General features: G+C 43.4%; 1 protein-coding gene across 3 annotated transcripts in view; it reads right to left on the reverse strand.

Moving 5' to 3' along the window:
- Nucleotides 1-11,911, reverse strand: part of ZDHHC21 (zDHHC palmitoyltransferase 21) — a 43,876-nt gene extending 31,965 nt beyond the window's left edge. The window contains exons 1-4 of one of the 3 annotated variants that reach the window (XM_081176914.1): nt 11,753-11,911; nt 5,679-5,790; nt 4,473-4,681; nt 2,779-2,877 (exon numbers count right to left, since the gene is read on the reverse strand). In XM_081176914.1, coding sequence (XP_081033040.1) covers nt 2,779-2,877; nt 4,473-4,626 — 253 coding nt within the window. In that variant the 5' untranslated portion in view covers nt 4,627-4,681; nt 5,679-5,790; nt 11,753-11,911. Of the gene's footprint in view, nt 1-2,778; nt 2,878-4,472; nt 4,682-5,674; nt 5,791-11,752 lie in introns of all 3 variants that reach the window. The other 2 variants (XM_081176915.1, XM_081176913.1) reach the window with 2 other exon arrangements.
- Nucleotides 11,912-17,699: the final 5,788 nt, after the last annotated feature.

Genomic DNA, 17,699 nt, shown 5'->3' on the forward strand with positions numbered 1-17,699 from the left:
TGCATCCAAAGGCTCCCCCCTCTGGAAGGAGACAACCCACAAGCTTGATTATTTGCTTTAAGTGAAGAGGAGACACAATTAGATTTTCATATTTGAGGATGACAAAAGGAAAGGTGACCCCTGAAATGGAAATGGATTTAGGCGAGGTGACATTTGCATGGTCGTATGCTTCTCACTAATACACAAGTCATATACAGAATTATTTTATACGGTTTTTCAACCATTTCTTATTGAATTTGCTTATACGGAAACATTTATATATTTATTTATGTAGGCTCAATTTTAAGTCGGAGAGCTGCCATGTTTCTCATCTTGTTGAAAAATGACATCATTTGCACATTGGCAGTATGGAAACCCAATATTCAAGATCATTAAACTAGTAATAATGCCAGATGGGAAACTGATTTTCAATCTGTTCCCATAAAGCCAATGTCACAAAGGTGTTACTCTTTAATAAGAGAGTTACCATTAACAGAAGGCAAGTTTTCCAATGTGATTTAAAACAGGCAACAAATGAATCTGACCATACCAGTTTGTGCAATAATACAGAAACAAAGATAAAATTATCTCTGAAATGGTACAAAACAGTCTGAATTAACAGATACAAAATAACAAAATAATCAAAGCTCCTTTAGTTTTATTTTGCAACAAAGTTTGTGGAGTCGGTTGGGTTTCATTGGAGGGGATTGTGGCTCTTGCTGTTTGTTTGTTTTTTGTATCTTTATTATATATCTCATGATTTATGTAGCAATTGTTCAGTTTGGTTGTGTATTTTTAATTGTTGTGTATGTCTTGTATACCGTTTAGGACCACTTTTGTTAGGTTGTAGTTATGCTCCCCCCCCCCCAAGTTGTAAGCTGCCTTGAGCAAGGTTTGAACTGTGGGAAAGTGGCATACAAGTAAAGTGATGTATGTATGTATGTACCTAAAGATTTTAATTCAGCAAAATCCAAAGGAATGTGCATACCAGAAAGAAGAAGTCATGAAGTACATTACATTTTATCAGAAAGCAAATCTGATAGATTTAAATATGTTGGTGCAAAGTTTCTTGGAACCATTTCTAGTGGTACTGATGCAAGACGAGTGACTTCAAAAACATTTATTTGCTTCTGCTAAACCCCTAAAAGATATATATAGTAGCTTACTGACTAATACACTTTGCTCCTGGCTACAGCAATTCTAGCAATTATATAATTGTATGCCAGTTTTAGAATCTGTTTCCTTCTGATAGGGCCTACACTGAATACCCACCTATCTCGCCTTTCTGTCTGTCTTGCATTATTGTTGCTTTCAGCCTGTGACTATTCCCCCACCCCAGAGCCTTTGCCCTTCCTATCCTTCCCCCCAACCCAATGAACAGACACACAGTTTGCTGCTTAATTAGTCATCTCCCAATCAGCTCAAGCCACCCATTTTAACTCTACACATGGGCAATGCACGGCCCCTACCCCTAGGTAGGAACAGGGTTTTTTTCAGCTGGAACTCAGTTTTGGCACCTCTCAGGTGGGTGCCATTGCCATTCTAAGACACTAATAGAAGTGTTTTATGCTGAGTTATGAACTTCTTTTTCTAGAAAAATAGCACTGGGTAGAAGTAACATATATCTATGACTACAATAACACTTCCTGGTGTTGTCGCTATAACTGAGTAGTTTAAAAACACACAGGACAATTCTATTTTTGAATTTTCATTCAATTAAGACCAAACGCCCCCAAAAATGACAGTTCTAATGCCCTTCATTCCTTTAAATATCTTATCAAAGCACACATTTCTATCTCCCTGATAAAGATCCAGGACACTGGTTGTTTAGTGTGCTGCAATTTTTAAAAATTTATCTTTTGATGTATGAACCCCTTTTTTGCTCCAAGTAGTTTAAGTAGCATATAAGATACAAAAACTATGACCACTATTTCATTTAAAAACTATATTAAACTTTATATTATCGCAGCTAAATAAATGTCACCATCACACCTGGTAGAGACAGAAAGGAGCAATAGAACTTGATGCCATAAGCATAATGATAGCGCCATGACTGAAATCCCTTGACAAACCACATCAAGTGGCTTCATGTCGAGATTAAAGAGCAGGGGAGATAAGACAGACTCCAACCACCATGGATGGAAGTTCTACTCAAAGTAGACCCATTGAAAATAACATGGCTATCTTAGGGCCATTAATTTCAATGGGTTTGCTATGAGTAAAACTTGGTTGCATACAACCTCACAAGCTCACACCCGCTGGGTAACATTTAATTCTCCTTTCACCGCATTCTGGAACCTCGCTGTAAGATAAAGCAGAACCGCACCAATGCACTGTCTGATCTCAGTCCATGAAGGCAGCTCGAAAACTGGATGGATATTGTGGTGAACACATTGGAAGCTGCTGAGAAATCTAGGAGAGTCAACCAAAGCACATGTCTTGCGAAGGGTAACCAAGGCAATATCTACCACAAACCCTGGCAAAAACTCAGACTGAAATCACAGAATCATAGAATTGGAAGGGATCCCAAGGGTCATCTAGTCCAGCCCCCTGCAATGCAGGAATCTCAGCTAAAGCATCCATGACAGATGGCCATCCAACTTCTGCTTAAAAACCTCCAAGGAAGGAGAGCCCACCACCTCCCGAGGGAGATCATTCTGACAGCTCCTACTGTCAGAAAGTTTTTTTCTGATGTTTAGGCAGAACCTCCTTTAGTTGGAATACATTCAAAACTGCACCTTTTTTAAAAACAACAACAACAACACCAGCAACATAAAGGAAGGTGAACCAAAACTGTACCTGTAACTGGTATCTTTGGGCTTTCAGGTAGTCTTCCTGGATCAGCTACTGAGGCTCTCAGTAATGAGACAACACAGAAAAATGCAACTAGGTAGTAACCTGTAAAATATAACGGCAGTCTTCTTAACGGAAATTTTAACGGGCTTTTCTCAAATTACTGAAGAAAATGAATTACATGCACGTCTCTGAAGGCTCAAGTGCAAACTGCTCCACTTTTTGGAAGCAAAAGAAAATATAGGGAGAATACAGAATATGTCTTGCTGCAACACACACAGCAATGACATAACCTACAGGTGGACTGACCTGCCGCACAAATGGCAGAAGCAGTGAGGATTTGTGGCACTTCTGGTTATGAATAAGTAGACTGATGGGCATGGCAGATGGCAGAGAGTCTAGTCTATGCTACCAACTTCCTCTCCTATGCCCTCATATTGCTCCCCAGCTCAGTGGACTAAGGGTATAACCACTCCAAGATATTAAAGGGCTGCAGAGGTACTGCAGCCCATAATAAGAGTGGTACTACCTCAACCGCTGGACTTTTACTTATGAAATATTTGTTAAAATATAATCTTACTGATACAAGTGGCATTGATTGGAAATGGCAAATCGATTACTCAGAGAGTCAGTCAATATTTCCTGAACGTATCATGCTAGGATCAGTAATCTCAAAACACCCCAGTCAAGACTAATCTTGTTTGTGAAATCATACATCCCTGGTACTTGGTACATCTTTAGAGGGTTAATACCTAAACATATTTTTTTAAAGTTACTTCTTTTGGGAGGAAAGCAGAAGGGATAAACACTACTCATGTGTGGATGGAGCACAGCGGGAGACACACACTCAAAAAACACTATGTTGCTGTGAAGAGGAAAGGGGAAATGTGCAAAAGAGTACAATGTAGAAGTTTTGGGTGACCTTTCGATATTCTTGAAGGCACTCCCAAACTTGTTTGCAGGCAGAATTACCAGGAGAGCACTCTCAATCACCCCTTTCCTTTAGTTAGGGTTGCCATGCACCTGGAAATTCCCGGAATACTGTAGTCAGGCGGAAATTGGCAAAATGTGGACATATGAAAAAAGCTCAACAACTTTTCTGTCCGGATTTATTGCAACTTTAGAGTCTGATCTTTACTTTTAAAGCTATTCATCTCTCTGTCCAGATTATTCCGTCTCTCTTGTCTCTTTGCTCCATCTGTTCTGCACAAGCTCACCTACTGCCAGCTCCCTTCTCACTCTCTTCTCCCATTTGTATCTCCATACAATCTGTTAAACCGGTTTCTATGCCTCCTGTCTTGACAATATAGCCAGTGCACAAAGTTAATGCAGAACATATTGGAAAAAAGCTATGGAAGTATCAAATTGGCTTACCTGAACACAGTTACAATAACTGTGGATTTGTTTATGAAAGTCAATGAAAATATTGCTATGATCACCATCACCCCCTCTGCAGTTATTGGGAACTTTTTTTATTCCTTTAATCATGATATTAAAAGAAATTGACTCTTTCCTTCAGAAGCCTCAAAAAAAGCAAAAAGCTGCATACAATATATTTAACTGCTGTAATATGTCCATTTGATTGGCTTTTAACTAATTACCCAATTAGTCAAACAGATAATAATTAAAAGTTTTTAACTGACTGCAGTGGCATACTCAGTCCGAGTGAAATAAAAGAACTAGCGAGAAATGTGACTTACACAGTAGTGTAACCAGTGATATATGCTCCTCTTCATAGTGTGGAAAGAGGATAATTTTTGGAATGAAGAGTGTGTTGAAAAGCCAAACAAAGACAATCAGGCCCATACAGAACCAGCCCTGAGGATCAACAACAAAGTGAATCCGTAGTCCCATTGTACATAATCTGAAGGCAGCTTGCTCCACGCAGAAAGGGGAGGGGGGACTAAGCCTAAGGAGGGGAAAAAAAACATTAATTAGTTTAACAATTTTATGAAAGTTCCCAAGCTGTGTCAGTAACACACAAATGAATGGCACCATGCATGAAGGAAGCAACCTTCAGCTGTAGGTGAAAAAGAAGTTAAGCCAGGGAAGCTGCCCTTCCAGGGTTCACACTAGGAAATCAAATAGGATTCCACACATCACTGAATGACCTTTAGCCAGACAGGCTTCCAGTCTTCCATTTCTTGTTGTCCACTAAGTTTGAAATCCTATACACACTTTCTTGGGTAACCAAGTCACATGAAACGCAAAAGCAATTACTTTTGGACAAACATTGCTTATCATTATTTTTACTTATTTATTTTTGGGGGGCTTTGCATTCAGCACATAGTTCCTGGAGTGGTTTGCAAAACAGATGAGAGTAAAACACACTAAGAAAAGCATCGTCATTAAAATAAACAACAAAACAGTATCTTCTTTTTTTTAAAAAAAGAGGACAACAGCTGAAAGCTTCAAAAGTTGGGGAAAAATTATAATAACAAGGTTTTTTGCTTGGTGCTGATAAGAGAGGAACATAGGTGCCAGGCAATTCTACCTGGGAAGGGTAGCTATATTAAAGGTAAAGGGACCCCTGACCATTAGGTCCAGTCGTGACCGACTCTGGGGCTGCGGTGCTCATCTCGCTTTATTGGCCAAGGGAGCCGGCGTACAGCTTCCGGGTCATGTGGCCAGCATGAGTAAGTCGCTTCTGACGAACCAGAGCAGCACACAGAAACACCGTTTACCTTCCCGCTGGAGTGGTACCTATTTATCTACTTGCACTTTGGCATGCTTTCGAACTACTAGGTTGGCAGGAGCAGGGACCGAACAACAGGAGCTCACCCCGTTGCAGGGATTCGAACCACCGACCTTCTGATCGGCAAGTCCTAGGCTCTGTGGTTTAACCCACAGCGCCACCCGCGTAGCTATATTACGTACAGCGCCACCCGCGTAGCTATATTACGTACCTACAAAACCTGTGCCTTATCAGGATTAAGCTTCAGTTTGTTGGCTCTCATGAAGCCCATTACTGATTCCAGTCATTGACTCATCACTTCTGCAACTTCACCTGAAATCAGACTTAAAAAAGAAAGAGAGTTAGGTGATTTATTATCCTGTTTCTACCACCAACTAGTGATGGGGGCTTTGTGACATAAAGCATTCTCTACAAATATTTCCCTAAGAAAAATAACGGAGAAACATTCCTATAGAATAGATCAATTTTATTTTATTTTTAAAAGGTGAAAGTTGCACAGCCACCATCTACTTGATCACTTTGCCTAAGAACAAGATATTTGCAACTGGCCAGGGCTTGTTATAGCTTTGGCGGGGGGGTCTGGTATAGGTTTCCTTAGGAATCTTACCACAAACAGCTTTTCCAAGCTGGCCAGAATTACTCCCTCTTGCAAAGAGGCATTAACCACATCCACATCCTGGTATCAGCCGTGCCAGGAAAGGGTCTGCAAGATACCTTATATTTTGCTCTATAAAACTCACTTTTTCCCTCCTAAAAAGTAAGGGGAAATGTGTGTGCGTCTTATGGAGCGAATGCAGGCTGCACAGCTATCCCAGAAGCCAGAACAGCAAGAGGGATCGCTGCTTTCGCTGCACAGCGATCCCTCTTGTTGTTCTGGCTTCTGAAATTCAGAATATATTTTTTCTTGTTTTCCTCCTCCAAAAACTAGGTGCGTCTTATGGTCTGGTGCGTCTTATAGAGTGAAAAATACGGTGTGTTATTGCTGCGCCTCTCTAAGCAACTCATCCACATCCTCTGGTCAGAGAATCATAGATCTGTAGAGTTGGAAAGAACCACAAGGGTGAACAACTCCAGTGCAGGAATCTTTTTTTGCTCAACATGGGGCTCAAACCTATGACACTAAGATTAAGAGTCTTATACTCTACTAAACCAGACTAGCAGGTGTTCTCAACATCTCCCTTGACTGAGCTATAGAAACGGAGGCATTCAAGTCAAGGCAAACATGAACGTTCCTGGACTAGGTTTTCAACAGAAGTACTTGCTCTGCCAAACAGAGAACTTGGCAAGGAAACTAAAAAAATAAATCCCTCGGATTCCATCAGCCAAATACTCATAGATCCATCATCCCTGTGGAGACTACCGCCAGTGTAAACTTCACTGGGAAATGATCTGATCGTGACATAGAATCAAACTCCCACAGGTTCAGATCAACTTGTTTAGGAACAGGCTGTACATGATCAAAAACTTTAAACAAATCAGACGTGTATCTAAGCGGTGGCTTTACTCTACTCCTAATTTCACACTTTGCCTCCAAACCATAAGTATAGGCCAACCAAATGTGTTTCAAATCTCTCTCAAGCAACCCCAAACTTCTCCTATATAAATTCTGCACCTGCATCCAATTAAGAATTCAGGTAGTCATATTTAAAGCCCTACACCAGATGGGCAGGGTAATACATTATTATTACTACTACTACAAGTCAAACCGCATTTCTTCTGCTACACCTACACACTGCCACTGAACTCCACCTAAATTCCTCTCTTCCTTGAATATCACAGATTGCATGAACAGCCTTTCTTAATCTTCTACATCGCATCACAACTAGCTTTAAATAGCCGTTGCGACCCCTTTTATTCTGTGAGCTCCATCAAGCACAGGAAACCAAACACAGCGCAGGTTGCCCGACACATTTTCCTGTACTGTGCCATAAGTGCTGAGAATTTCATCAACGTGTGCAACGATAGGTGCTGTTTTAGCATATTGTGTTGTTGCTCAGATTAACAGATTTTGCATCCCTTATGATATCTGCCATATCAGAAAATTGGCACAGGTGTTTTCTTTTTCGCCATAGTTAAAAAAGTTTTCTTTACAAAGGTGCTCCACATGTTAAGTGCAGTTGCTTACATTTGGGTCAGATGGCAATGATGTTGCTAGGGGGGTTGTGGGAAAGGCCAGCATCACTGCTTCATCGGTTCTCGTTTTTACTACCATAGAATTATAGAACTGTAGAGTTGGAAGGGACCCTGAGAATCATTTAGTCCAATCCCCCATAACGCAGGAATCCTGCCCACAGCTGTCCTTGGGTGCATTACTGCAGTTTTGCCATTAATCACTGGAAGGAACAGCATAACAGCTAGGCATACCAGGGATGGGAAATCTGCGGTTGTCCAAATATTGCTGGACTCCAACTCCCATCAACCCTCAACCAGCATGGCCAATGGCCAATGATGATGGGAGTTGTAGTACAACAGAATATGGACACCCACAGGTTTTCCACCCTAAGGTACACTCAGGTAGGCTCCTGTACGGCTGTGACGATCCTAAACAGGAAAGTAAATACCACTGAATTCAAAGTAAGCATGGCTGGGAACACGCTGCAAGTTGTCTATCAGCAGAACTCTGCCAATTAGCCTCCTAGTGACAGCAAGAGTGATTAAGCCGACAAATAATTAACGTAATAAAAAGAGCATGAGTTGTGAAACCAAGCGCCACAGAATCAAGAAAAATGCAAGCATTACAGAGGAAAGACTGCTATACTGCTATCAAACTTTGCATAGCTGTCAAAGTGCTATACAGGAGGAATACTTGGTTATCTGTAGTTTCTGGCCACAGTTGGATACATTTTTGTTTCAGCAAGCTTCTCCAGCTGCCTTAGGTGTTAATTTTGTAGTGTTTTTAAACCTGTCTTTAGTTATTTGCTTTTAGCATATATATTTTTTTAAAAAAACCTGTTTTTGAAATTATTCTTAGCCATTTTTATGGTACATCTGTAAAATGCCTTTGAGGCAATTAACACATTAATTTAAAAACAAATGAATTCAACAAGTTTATGTGCAATCAAACCAAGGGAACTTCAGGGTGCTGTTAACTTTTTCTTTGGTGTATACATGTTTTCAAAGTGACCTTGCTGTAAACCAGCCCTTTTAGCACAAGTATCCATTTGTAAATAATTTAATTAAACAAATAATCTATTTTTTAAAAGCTAATCCCAGTGTGCCACACAAACGTTTAGCAGGCATTTCACACCTTCAATTGTACTATCTATATCAAATATTGCTAATCTCAGCCAACTCCAAAACTAAAGAACATGCTTTCACACAGCCAATAAAAATTATTCCCATCAGACCTACTACATCAGTTGGTACATGCTTACACACGGAGCACAACTGTGGTTAAGGTAGAAATAACTATTAAAACTATATTTTCTAATAATTTTCTGAATTTTCTGCCAGGTAATATAACAATCACTTAACATTTATATTGGCATCCAGGCACTTCACAGCCACAAACCAGTAATTCATAGCCATTAGTTCAATGGGTAGCTTGAACTTTATGATCTAATTATGGGCAAAAAAATATGAGCTGAAACAGGTCTGTGGTGACTTCATGGAGATCATTAACCCACTGCTAAGAGCGGGAAATGGTTCCCTGACTCAAACTGAGGATATTTTCTTACTGTTATCTGAAGGAAAGGAGTTTAGTAAACCAGATGTGGCACAGGGTCATCTCCAAATGGAAGAAGAAGAAGAGTCAAGTTTCTGACCACCATCAACTCTGAAAAGGGTTTGTTCCTGTGTAACCAGTTGGTATTTGGAGCGGCACCTTCACTCACAATTTGGTAGACATTGATACTATGACCAGTTACAGATACAATCTGGATGACATCACCTAGTGATGAGGATCATATGAAGAATCTGGAACATGTTTTCAAGAGGCTGAAGGAATGTGGATTATGAATCAACTGTGATAAATGTGAGCTCTTCAAGGAACGAGTTACATACATGGGACAGACCACAGGCACCAAATGACTACACAATTCACCTGAAGAAGTAGAACTTGGAGACACCTTTGTTTCAGCAAGTTTCCCCAGGCATGTAATTTTAGCATGCAATTTTCAACCTGTGATTTTGGTAAAGATCTTTATTTTTTAATATAACTTAACTTATACAACCCACTATATATAACCTGTGTTTTCTTTTTCAGTATCTTAAATTAATATTTCAAATTAAGTCATTAGAGTTATAGAATTTGAAGGGATCCCACGGATCATCAAATCCGATACAGGAATCCTGCCCACAACTGTCCCTGGGTGGGCTCAAACCACCAACCTTCCAGACGCACTGACCCACTGTGCCACAGGAGGGCCAGAAGCCTTTCATTTGAGTAATCGGTATATAAATTTGGTTACTTAAAAAAACCCTAACAATTACATAATTACTGCCCAGGTGATTGCTTCATTCACTAAGCACTGCAACCTCCGACCCTACCAGGAACTGGTGCTGCCAGTCACTGGGACATCTGCCCTGGTACTGGTGCTGCCAGTTATTCCCTCGCCATGAACATACTTACTAGGCATTGGCAGTGCCTTTGTATGCAAGTTGGGCAGCCACCACCATTCATCTCCCAAACTGTAATGCCCAACACAGGCAATGCATTTTTGGAGGTATGAGATGCGTGGGCGTAGCCAGGATTTTTGTTAGCGGGGAGCAGCCAAAGGAGAGGCAGAACCTCAGATAACTGAGCACTTGCAATGCTTTTCAATAATATTTGTGGATCTAGGTCCCACCCCCTTGGCTACGCCCATGATGAGATGGCAGCTTCCTAGCACCAGCCCTACACATCGCAGATGTAATAGAAAGGTATTGGCCAAACTGGTTGGCCAACCACCACCTTTTTCTGTTCCAAAGCAATAGAGAGAGCCAGGAAGTCTCAGGCCTGCCTCCCAGGAGAGCAAACAGTGGGCTTTCTTAAAGATGTGATACGGAGAAGCCAGGAACGCAACAGTATTATTACTATTACTATTATTAATTTAATTTGTATACCTCCCCTTCAGCCAAGCAGCACAGGGTGGTTTACAATATAGAAACACAAAAATATATAACATAGCAACAAACGAAAACAATAAAAACCTCCCCCCAGTTTAAATGGACACAGATTGTTTAATTAGCCAAAGGCCTGGGAGAAGAGGAACGTTTTTGCTTGGCACCAACCGAACCTACCTGGGGAGACCAGCTTCTTGTGTAGGCACCCTCCGAACCTCTCGCAGAGCGGGCACACAAAGAAGGGCCTCAGGTCATGATTGCAAGGTCCAGGTTGGCTCATATGGGGAGAGGCGGTCCCTGAGATATTGCGGTCCTGAGCCGTCTAATGCTTTATAGGTCAAAACCAGCCCTTTGAATTGGCCTCGGAAACTAGCTGGTAGCCAGTGTAGTCAAGCCAGGATTGGCGTTGTATACTCAAACCATCATGCCCCAGTGAGCAACCACAAATTCTGCACCAGCTTAAGTTTCCCAGCTGTCTTCACAGACAGCCCCACAAATAATGTGTTGCAGTAATCTAACCTGGTGGCTGGGCTCACTCGATAGGAGCGCAGCTGAACCACCAGCCGAAGCTGATTGAAGGCACTCCACACCACCACCGAGGCCACCTGAGTGTCAAGGGACAGCGATGACCCAGAAGCACCCTCAAGCTACGTGCCTGCTCCTTCAGAGGCAGTGTAACCCCTTCAAGCGGGCTTTATAGGTCCTTGCCTGGCCGATCTCCTCAACTGCAAGCCAACAAGCTCCATGGAAGTGTCAAAAGGGTGTGTGTTCCTCAACCCCTTCCCAGCTCCAAGCTTGGGAAGAAGGGTTCATGTTTGATGGTTCTTTGGACCATGAGGTGGTGGTGAGGGACGCTGGGCTTGCAGATGGCCCTGGTGGTGGAGGAAAGCGAGACTTCTCCTTGCCCAGATGTGAAGGAGAGGAAGAAGGAGGAGGAGAGGAAGAGGAAGAGGAAGGAGGAGAAGGAGAAGGAGAGGGAGAAGGAAAAGGAGAGGAAGAGGGAGAAGAAGAGGGACAGGGAGGAGGAGAGGGAGAGGGAGGAGAGGAAGAATAAGAGGGAGAGGGAGAAGGAGAGGGAGAACCTGGCCCCACACCACTCTCCCCTCCCCTTCCTCACTTCCCTCCCTCCCACCACCTCCCAGTTTTGCCTCCCCTTGCCCACAAGTGCAGGGGGGTCCGGAGCATCCCGGCCCACAGCGCCCCCTTGCGGCCCCTGGCGTCACTCCCCTTCCATCCACTCACCGGTGGGAAGCTCCGCCGACCCTCATGTACCCCATGCACTCGGCCGTACTCCGGCTTCCGGCTGCTGTTCTGCGCACGCGCACCGAGGGGGAAGCCAAAAAAAAAAAAATGCTCTCTCAGTCGGAGGAAGGACACAGCGCGCTTCCCGCCCTTCGCCTCCTTCGCTGTCAAAGCGACTTCCTGGCGCTTTTGCAGGCATCCTAGCAACGGGAGCGCGGGCGGAGGGCTCGCTTCTCCCTGGCCCAGAGCTGGAAGTCTTTGAGCAAGCCTGGAGGTACGGAAGTGGAGGAATTGCTGTGTCCCAGGCGAGCAGAGCAGAAGAAGCTCTCATCATAATAACCCAGCGCAAACTTCCTTGGGAGCATTAAGCCCCCGGTGGGACTTGCTTGTGAGCAAACCTGGGAGACGTCGCCTGCAAACAGCCTCGGCGCGCTTCGGTTGCTGATCCAAACTGCTCCAAAATAGTTGGGTGTTTTTTAAGCGATCCAATGCTAACTTCTCTCTCTCTTTCTTTTTAAAAAAATATTTTTATTGGAATTTTATTTGCAACATAACATAGCCCCCCAATACACAACCCACCCTCATTAAACGTGAACATAACATACATTGAGCATAACATACAACAATACAAACAACGAAAGCACCCTTTGTAGTTACATGCCTCTTACTCTCTCGTGGTGTTACATTTGCAGGCTGAATTACAGTGAATTTGGAGTTACAGTTTCAGGTGGGTGCAGCCACCAGCGTGGGTTTCTGGGTGCAATCAGTGCCGGATTTACGTATAAGCTAAACAAACTATAGCTTATGGCCCTTGGGAGCCCAAAAAAAATTTAAAGAGAAAAAAAACTGGATGTACATTGCCCAAATATAGGATAAAAAACAAATAAAATAAAACCTACATACAGCAACAGTGTTTTGTGTTGTGTAGGCTCCTATTTGTTACGTGCAAATGGCTTTAGATACCTATTGTTTAGTCGCTTAGTCGTGTTCGACTCTTTGTGACCCCATGGACCAGAGCACGCCAGGCACTCCTGTCTTCCACTGCCTCCCGCAGTTTAGTCAAACTCATGCTGGTAGCTTTGAGAACACTGTCCAACCATCTCGTCCTCTGTCGTCCCCTTCTCCCTGTGCCCTCAATCTTTCACAACATCAGGGTCTTTTCCAGGGAGTCTTCTATCCTCATGAGGTGGCCAAAGTATTGGACCCTCAGCTTCACGATCTGTCCTTCCAGTGAGCACTCAGGGCTGATTTCCTTCAGAATGGATAGGTGTGATCTTCTTGCAGTCCATGGGACTCTCAAGAGTCTCCTCCAGCACCATAATTCAAAAGCATCAATTCTTCGGCGATCAGCCTTCTTTATGGTCCAGCTCTCATTTCCATACATCCGGACAAGCCACACCAGTATCCCTGCCAAGAAAACTCCATGGACAAAGACAACAGGCATAGATACCTATTAGGTCCATAAATTACCATACAGCATATATTCAACACAAAAAAACAGGGACAATTTGTTGTTGACAAAGGACAGCTGGACATATAAAGGGCCCCATTACCTTCAGTAGCTTAGGGCCTCATCAAACCAAAATCCGGCCCTGAAACTGCTCCAAAATAGTTGGGTGTTTTTTAAGTGAGCCAATGCTAACTTCTCACAATAATCTCGGGCGCCCTTCCAGCAGAGCGCCGCCGTCGTCCCCCGCCTCCTCCCCACCTGCTCCCTCGCCAGCCAGCCAGCCAGCCAGCCAGCCGCGCGCCCTAGTCGGAGAGCCCCGGCCGTCCCCCGCGAGATTAGGGAATCCCCGGGGGCGGGGGCTCCTGCCTCGCTGCTTCGCAGCACCACCGCCACTGCCAAGGCACTGCCGGGGGGAATTTCCTTCCTCCTGGCGGTTTCAGCCCCCGCGAGAACAGGGGAATCCCGACTGGCCACACCTCCCAGCCAGCCAATCGGCTGGCTGGGGGGCGTGGCTTGCCCTATTTAGGGCCGGAGCCACTTTATTTGCATATTCATGAGCTTATTTATTATTCATGAGCTTTCCCGGCCCCCCCCCAATATTTTTTATAAGTCCGCGTCCCTGCAGTTACCACAAATTCGGAGGTACAGTGTCAGCTGGTTCCATGCTTGCAGCCACCAGTGTGGGTTTCTGGGTGCAATCCTAAACAAGCTTTTTAGGAAATAAGCTGTGCTTTTTTTCTGGGGTGACACAGGGGTACACATACACCTAAACATTTTGTGAATCTTTCTGCTTTTGTCCATTTGCTGTATTTATTTTTCCCAATTTGAACTATAAAATGGCAATTTTCTTGAGTGAAAATGAGAGTACCCCTAAACATTTTTTAAAAAAGAAAAAAAAGCACTGGAAATAAGTACTGCTGAACTCTGCGGGATATAGGGGCCGGCTCCCTGGGTTCCTGAGCACCCACAAAATTCCTCATGAAGTGGCTGGGCACCCACAAATTTCGGTGCCAGTTTCATGCATGCTGCGGTCGTGGGGCCAAGCTGGCACTCCTGCAGTGGGACCTCTGAGTAAATATGTTTAGGAGGAATAAACATGTATTTTGAGGAGGAGGGAAATATTTGGACCACACTGATCAGGAGTGCAACAGGGTGTGAGAAGATACTGGAAGATCATGCTTATTGTAGGTCATATTACTCTGGAGTAAATATCCTCCCTAGTAGAAATTACAGTCCCACTTCTTTCATATAAATAGACACTGGAAGAATGGCAGGAGTGCAGAGTACAGAATGTTATTTTAAGGGGCAATTCGCTTGTGATAAGTAATCCGGAATATGCCTCCAACTAGAGACTCAGAAATTATCAGAATACCCCATTGGAATCAATGGGAAGTTCCTGAGAGCTGTGAATGCCAATTGCATATGACTGAAATAAAAGAATAACCTACGAATAAAACAAATAATATTTAGAAGGGATGGAGTGGGCCACAGGAATGGAACATATCATTCATCACATTGAAAAAGGTAAAGGTACCATTAGGTCCAGTCGCAGATGACTCTGGGATAGTGGCGCTCATCTCGCTTTACTGGCCAAGGGAGCTAGCGTACAGCTTCTGGGCCATGTCTAAGCCGCTTCTGGCAAACCAGAGCAGCACACGGAAACGCCGTTTGCCTTCCCGCTGGAGTGGTACCTATTTATCTACTTGCACGTTGGCGTGCTTTCGAACGGCTAGGTGGGCAGGAGCTGGGACTGAGCAACAGAAGCTCACCCTGTCACAGGGATTCGAACCGCCAACCTTCTGATTGGCAAGCCCTAGGCTCTGTGGATTGATAGTGAGCACTAATTGGTATTAGCAAGGACAGACCTTCAGGAACTGGAGTGGGGTGAGGACCACCCCAGTTCCAGGTACCATCATTCCAATTCTACAGCCTGTATTGATGTGTTCCTTCTAAGAATCTATCCCTTGCTTTATTTGTAGCTTTATTTTATTTTATTGGAACCCATTTGTGCCAATTAGAATTTGTAGCTCCCATTATTTCCTATGAGCATTCAGCTGGCTCTCATTCTTTCCAGCGGGCATCATTGACATCCATTTTGCAGATCACAAAATATATGGGGGAGTCCTAACAGAAATATGCAAATAATTTGGGTATCCCATGTTTCACATCTGCAAAGTTATTTTCTGACAAAAAATTGCCAAATATAAGGTCAGCTACAATTTGCCAACACATTATTCAAGTCCAGCAAATTCCCCTTATGTGGCTATGAAACAGAAATATTTTAAGAGAATTCTGGCCTGAGACAAATCAGCGATGGCTGGTCGCCATAAGCAGCTCAGAATGGACAGCAGTTTCGCTGCTCCCAGCTGGGAATAATGCCTTGAGCACCCATAACTGATGCACATACACAATCTCTTGGCTATGGAAAGTCACCCCCCATCTGTCTGAGTGGCATGATGCCCACTCTAAATTAGTCTGACTTCTGCCCTCCAGCAAAAGTCCTAAGCAGATCCTAAATTGTAATAGATGAAATGGGTAGTTTAAAGATTATCACCATGCACTGTGATATGTATTTGGTAAAAATAAAAAAGTACTTATTGGATAAATTGTGAGTGCTGTAATATACATGCTTTTAGTAGGATTAGACTCAAGTTTGGAAATAAACTAGAACAATTTCAAATCTCACATTCACTACACATGCAATGCATGATGAAACGCACAATAAGCAATGGTTGGAGCTTGTTAACATATAGTGGTAGATTCTGGCAATATCTGCTGCACCATTTAATGGAGTTGCGCATTCTGTGTATCTTGAAAGACAATACAGCTCTGAAAAGGTAGAACCTGGGAGGCTGTAATCGGAAGGCAACTAAGTAATGCAATCTAAACTGTGTCTACTCAAAAGTAAGTCCAAGTGAATTCAATGGGACTTACACCCAGGCAAGCATAGCTCAGACTGCTGCTTTAGCTATTTTTATTATGAAACATAAGGAGTGCAAGAAGGCTTGTAAGATATGACTGGCCAATAATTTGGAAATCATAGAATCGTAGAGTTGGAAGGGACCATGAGAGTTATCTAGTCCAACCCCCTGCAATGCAGGAATTTCAGCTAAAGCATCCAGGACAGATGCCCATCCCACCTCTGCCTAAGTTGCTCTGTGTAAACTTCCAGAGGGATGGCATTGTGCAGTAAAACAACAAGGATGAAGAGTCTTGTATTATCTTAGGAACAAGCCTGGGATAGCCCAGTTGGTAGAGCATGAGACTCTTAATCTCAGGGTCATTTGAGCCCTATGCTGGGTGAAAGTTGCCTGCACTGCAGGGGGGTTGGACTAGATGACCCCCTGGGCTCCCTTCCAGCTCAGCAAATCTATGGGGGCATGGGCGTAGCCAGGATTTATTTTCCATTTCCATTTTTTAATTTTATTTTTATAACATTTTATTTTATTTTATTCACATAATATACATGCTTTACAACAAACAACTCCAAAATAAGCAGACAACTCCCAAATAAAATCATATGTAACAAAACCGTAAGTCTCATGTTTTCATTTACACTGATCTCCTCTCCGATACCTTTACTTGATATTTCTTGCTGCGTTCTGTTTTCCTTATAGAATCTTTACAAAAAAATAAATTTCTTAAATACTGTACCAATCTTTAGCAATTTCAATTAATCCCTTCACCATAGCTGTCAACGTTTCCCCTTTTTAAAGGGAAATTCCCTTTTTACGAATAGGATTCCTCGCAAGAAAAGGGAAAAGTTGACAGCTATGCCCTTCACCTCCCTCCCCCACAGCCCAGTATTTTTTGGGGGGTGGGGGAGTTGTTGAGGGTTTTTGGGGAGATCACCAGTAAAAATCTCTCCAAAAGAGGACATTACGGGCGGGGGGCAGGCTTCTGCTGGGGAGGGGGCAGAACAGCAGTTAATCGAGTCTTTTAAATGTTTTTAAATAATTTTTGAGTATTTAGGAGGGGCAGCTGTCCCCCCCCCCTTGGCTACGCCCATGGGAGCAGCCAGGGTCCACTCCCAGCCCCTAGACCGCCTCCTCTTAATGGCAACCCAGTTCTCTCGAAACCCACAACGGCAAACTACGCATGCGCTCCGAGCTTGCAGAACATCCGGCTATCCAGAAAGAGGATCGCGGGGACCCTGTCTCCATGGCGGCGGTTGGTTGCACAGCGCCCTCTTGCGGCTTGTGACGGAAGTCGGGCGCGAGTAGAAGTAAACTCGCCCTCTTCGCCAGCTAGGCTAAAACGCGGAAGCAAAGGGAATGGTTTTGTTTTTGCTCCTGCTGCTTGGAGCATCGGGTTAGCCTGATCCTGCAGGACAACAACAACAACAACAACTTTTCAGTTACAATAATAGCTGCATTATAACAATGCCAAACTGTAATACAGTACAATTATTAATACCAATCATTCAGATGCCAAATTATATAATTTAGGTGCCCCCCTGCATGCTAGAATAGATGGTTTGATGATTTACTTTATTTC

The sequence above is a fragment of the Podarcis bocagei genome (genome assembly GCF_964188305.1).
Source record: "Podarcis bocagei genome assembly, chromosome: 17".
NCBI lineage: Eukaryota > Metazoa > Chordata > Lepidosauria > Squamata > Lacertidae > Podarcis > Podarcis bocagei.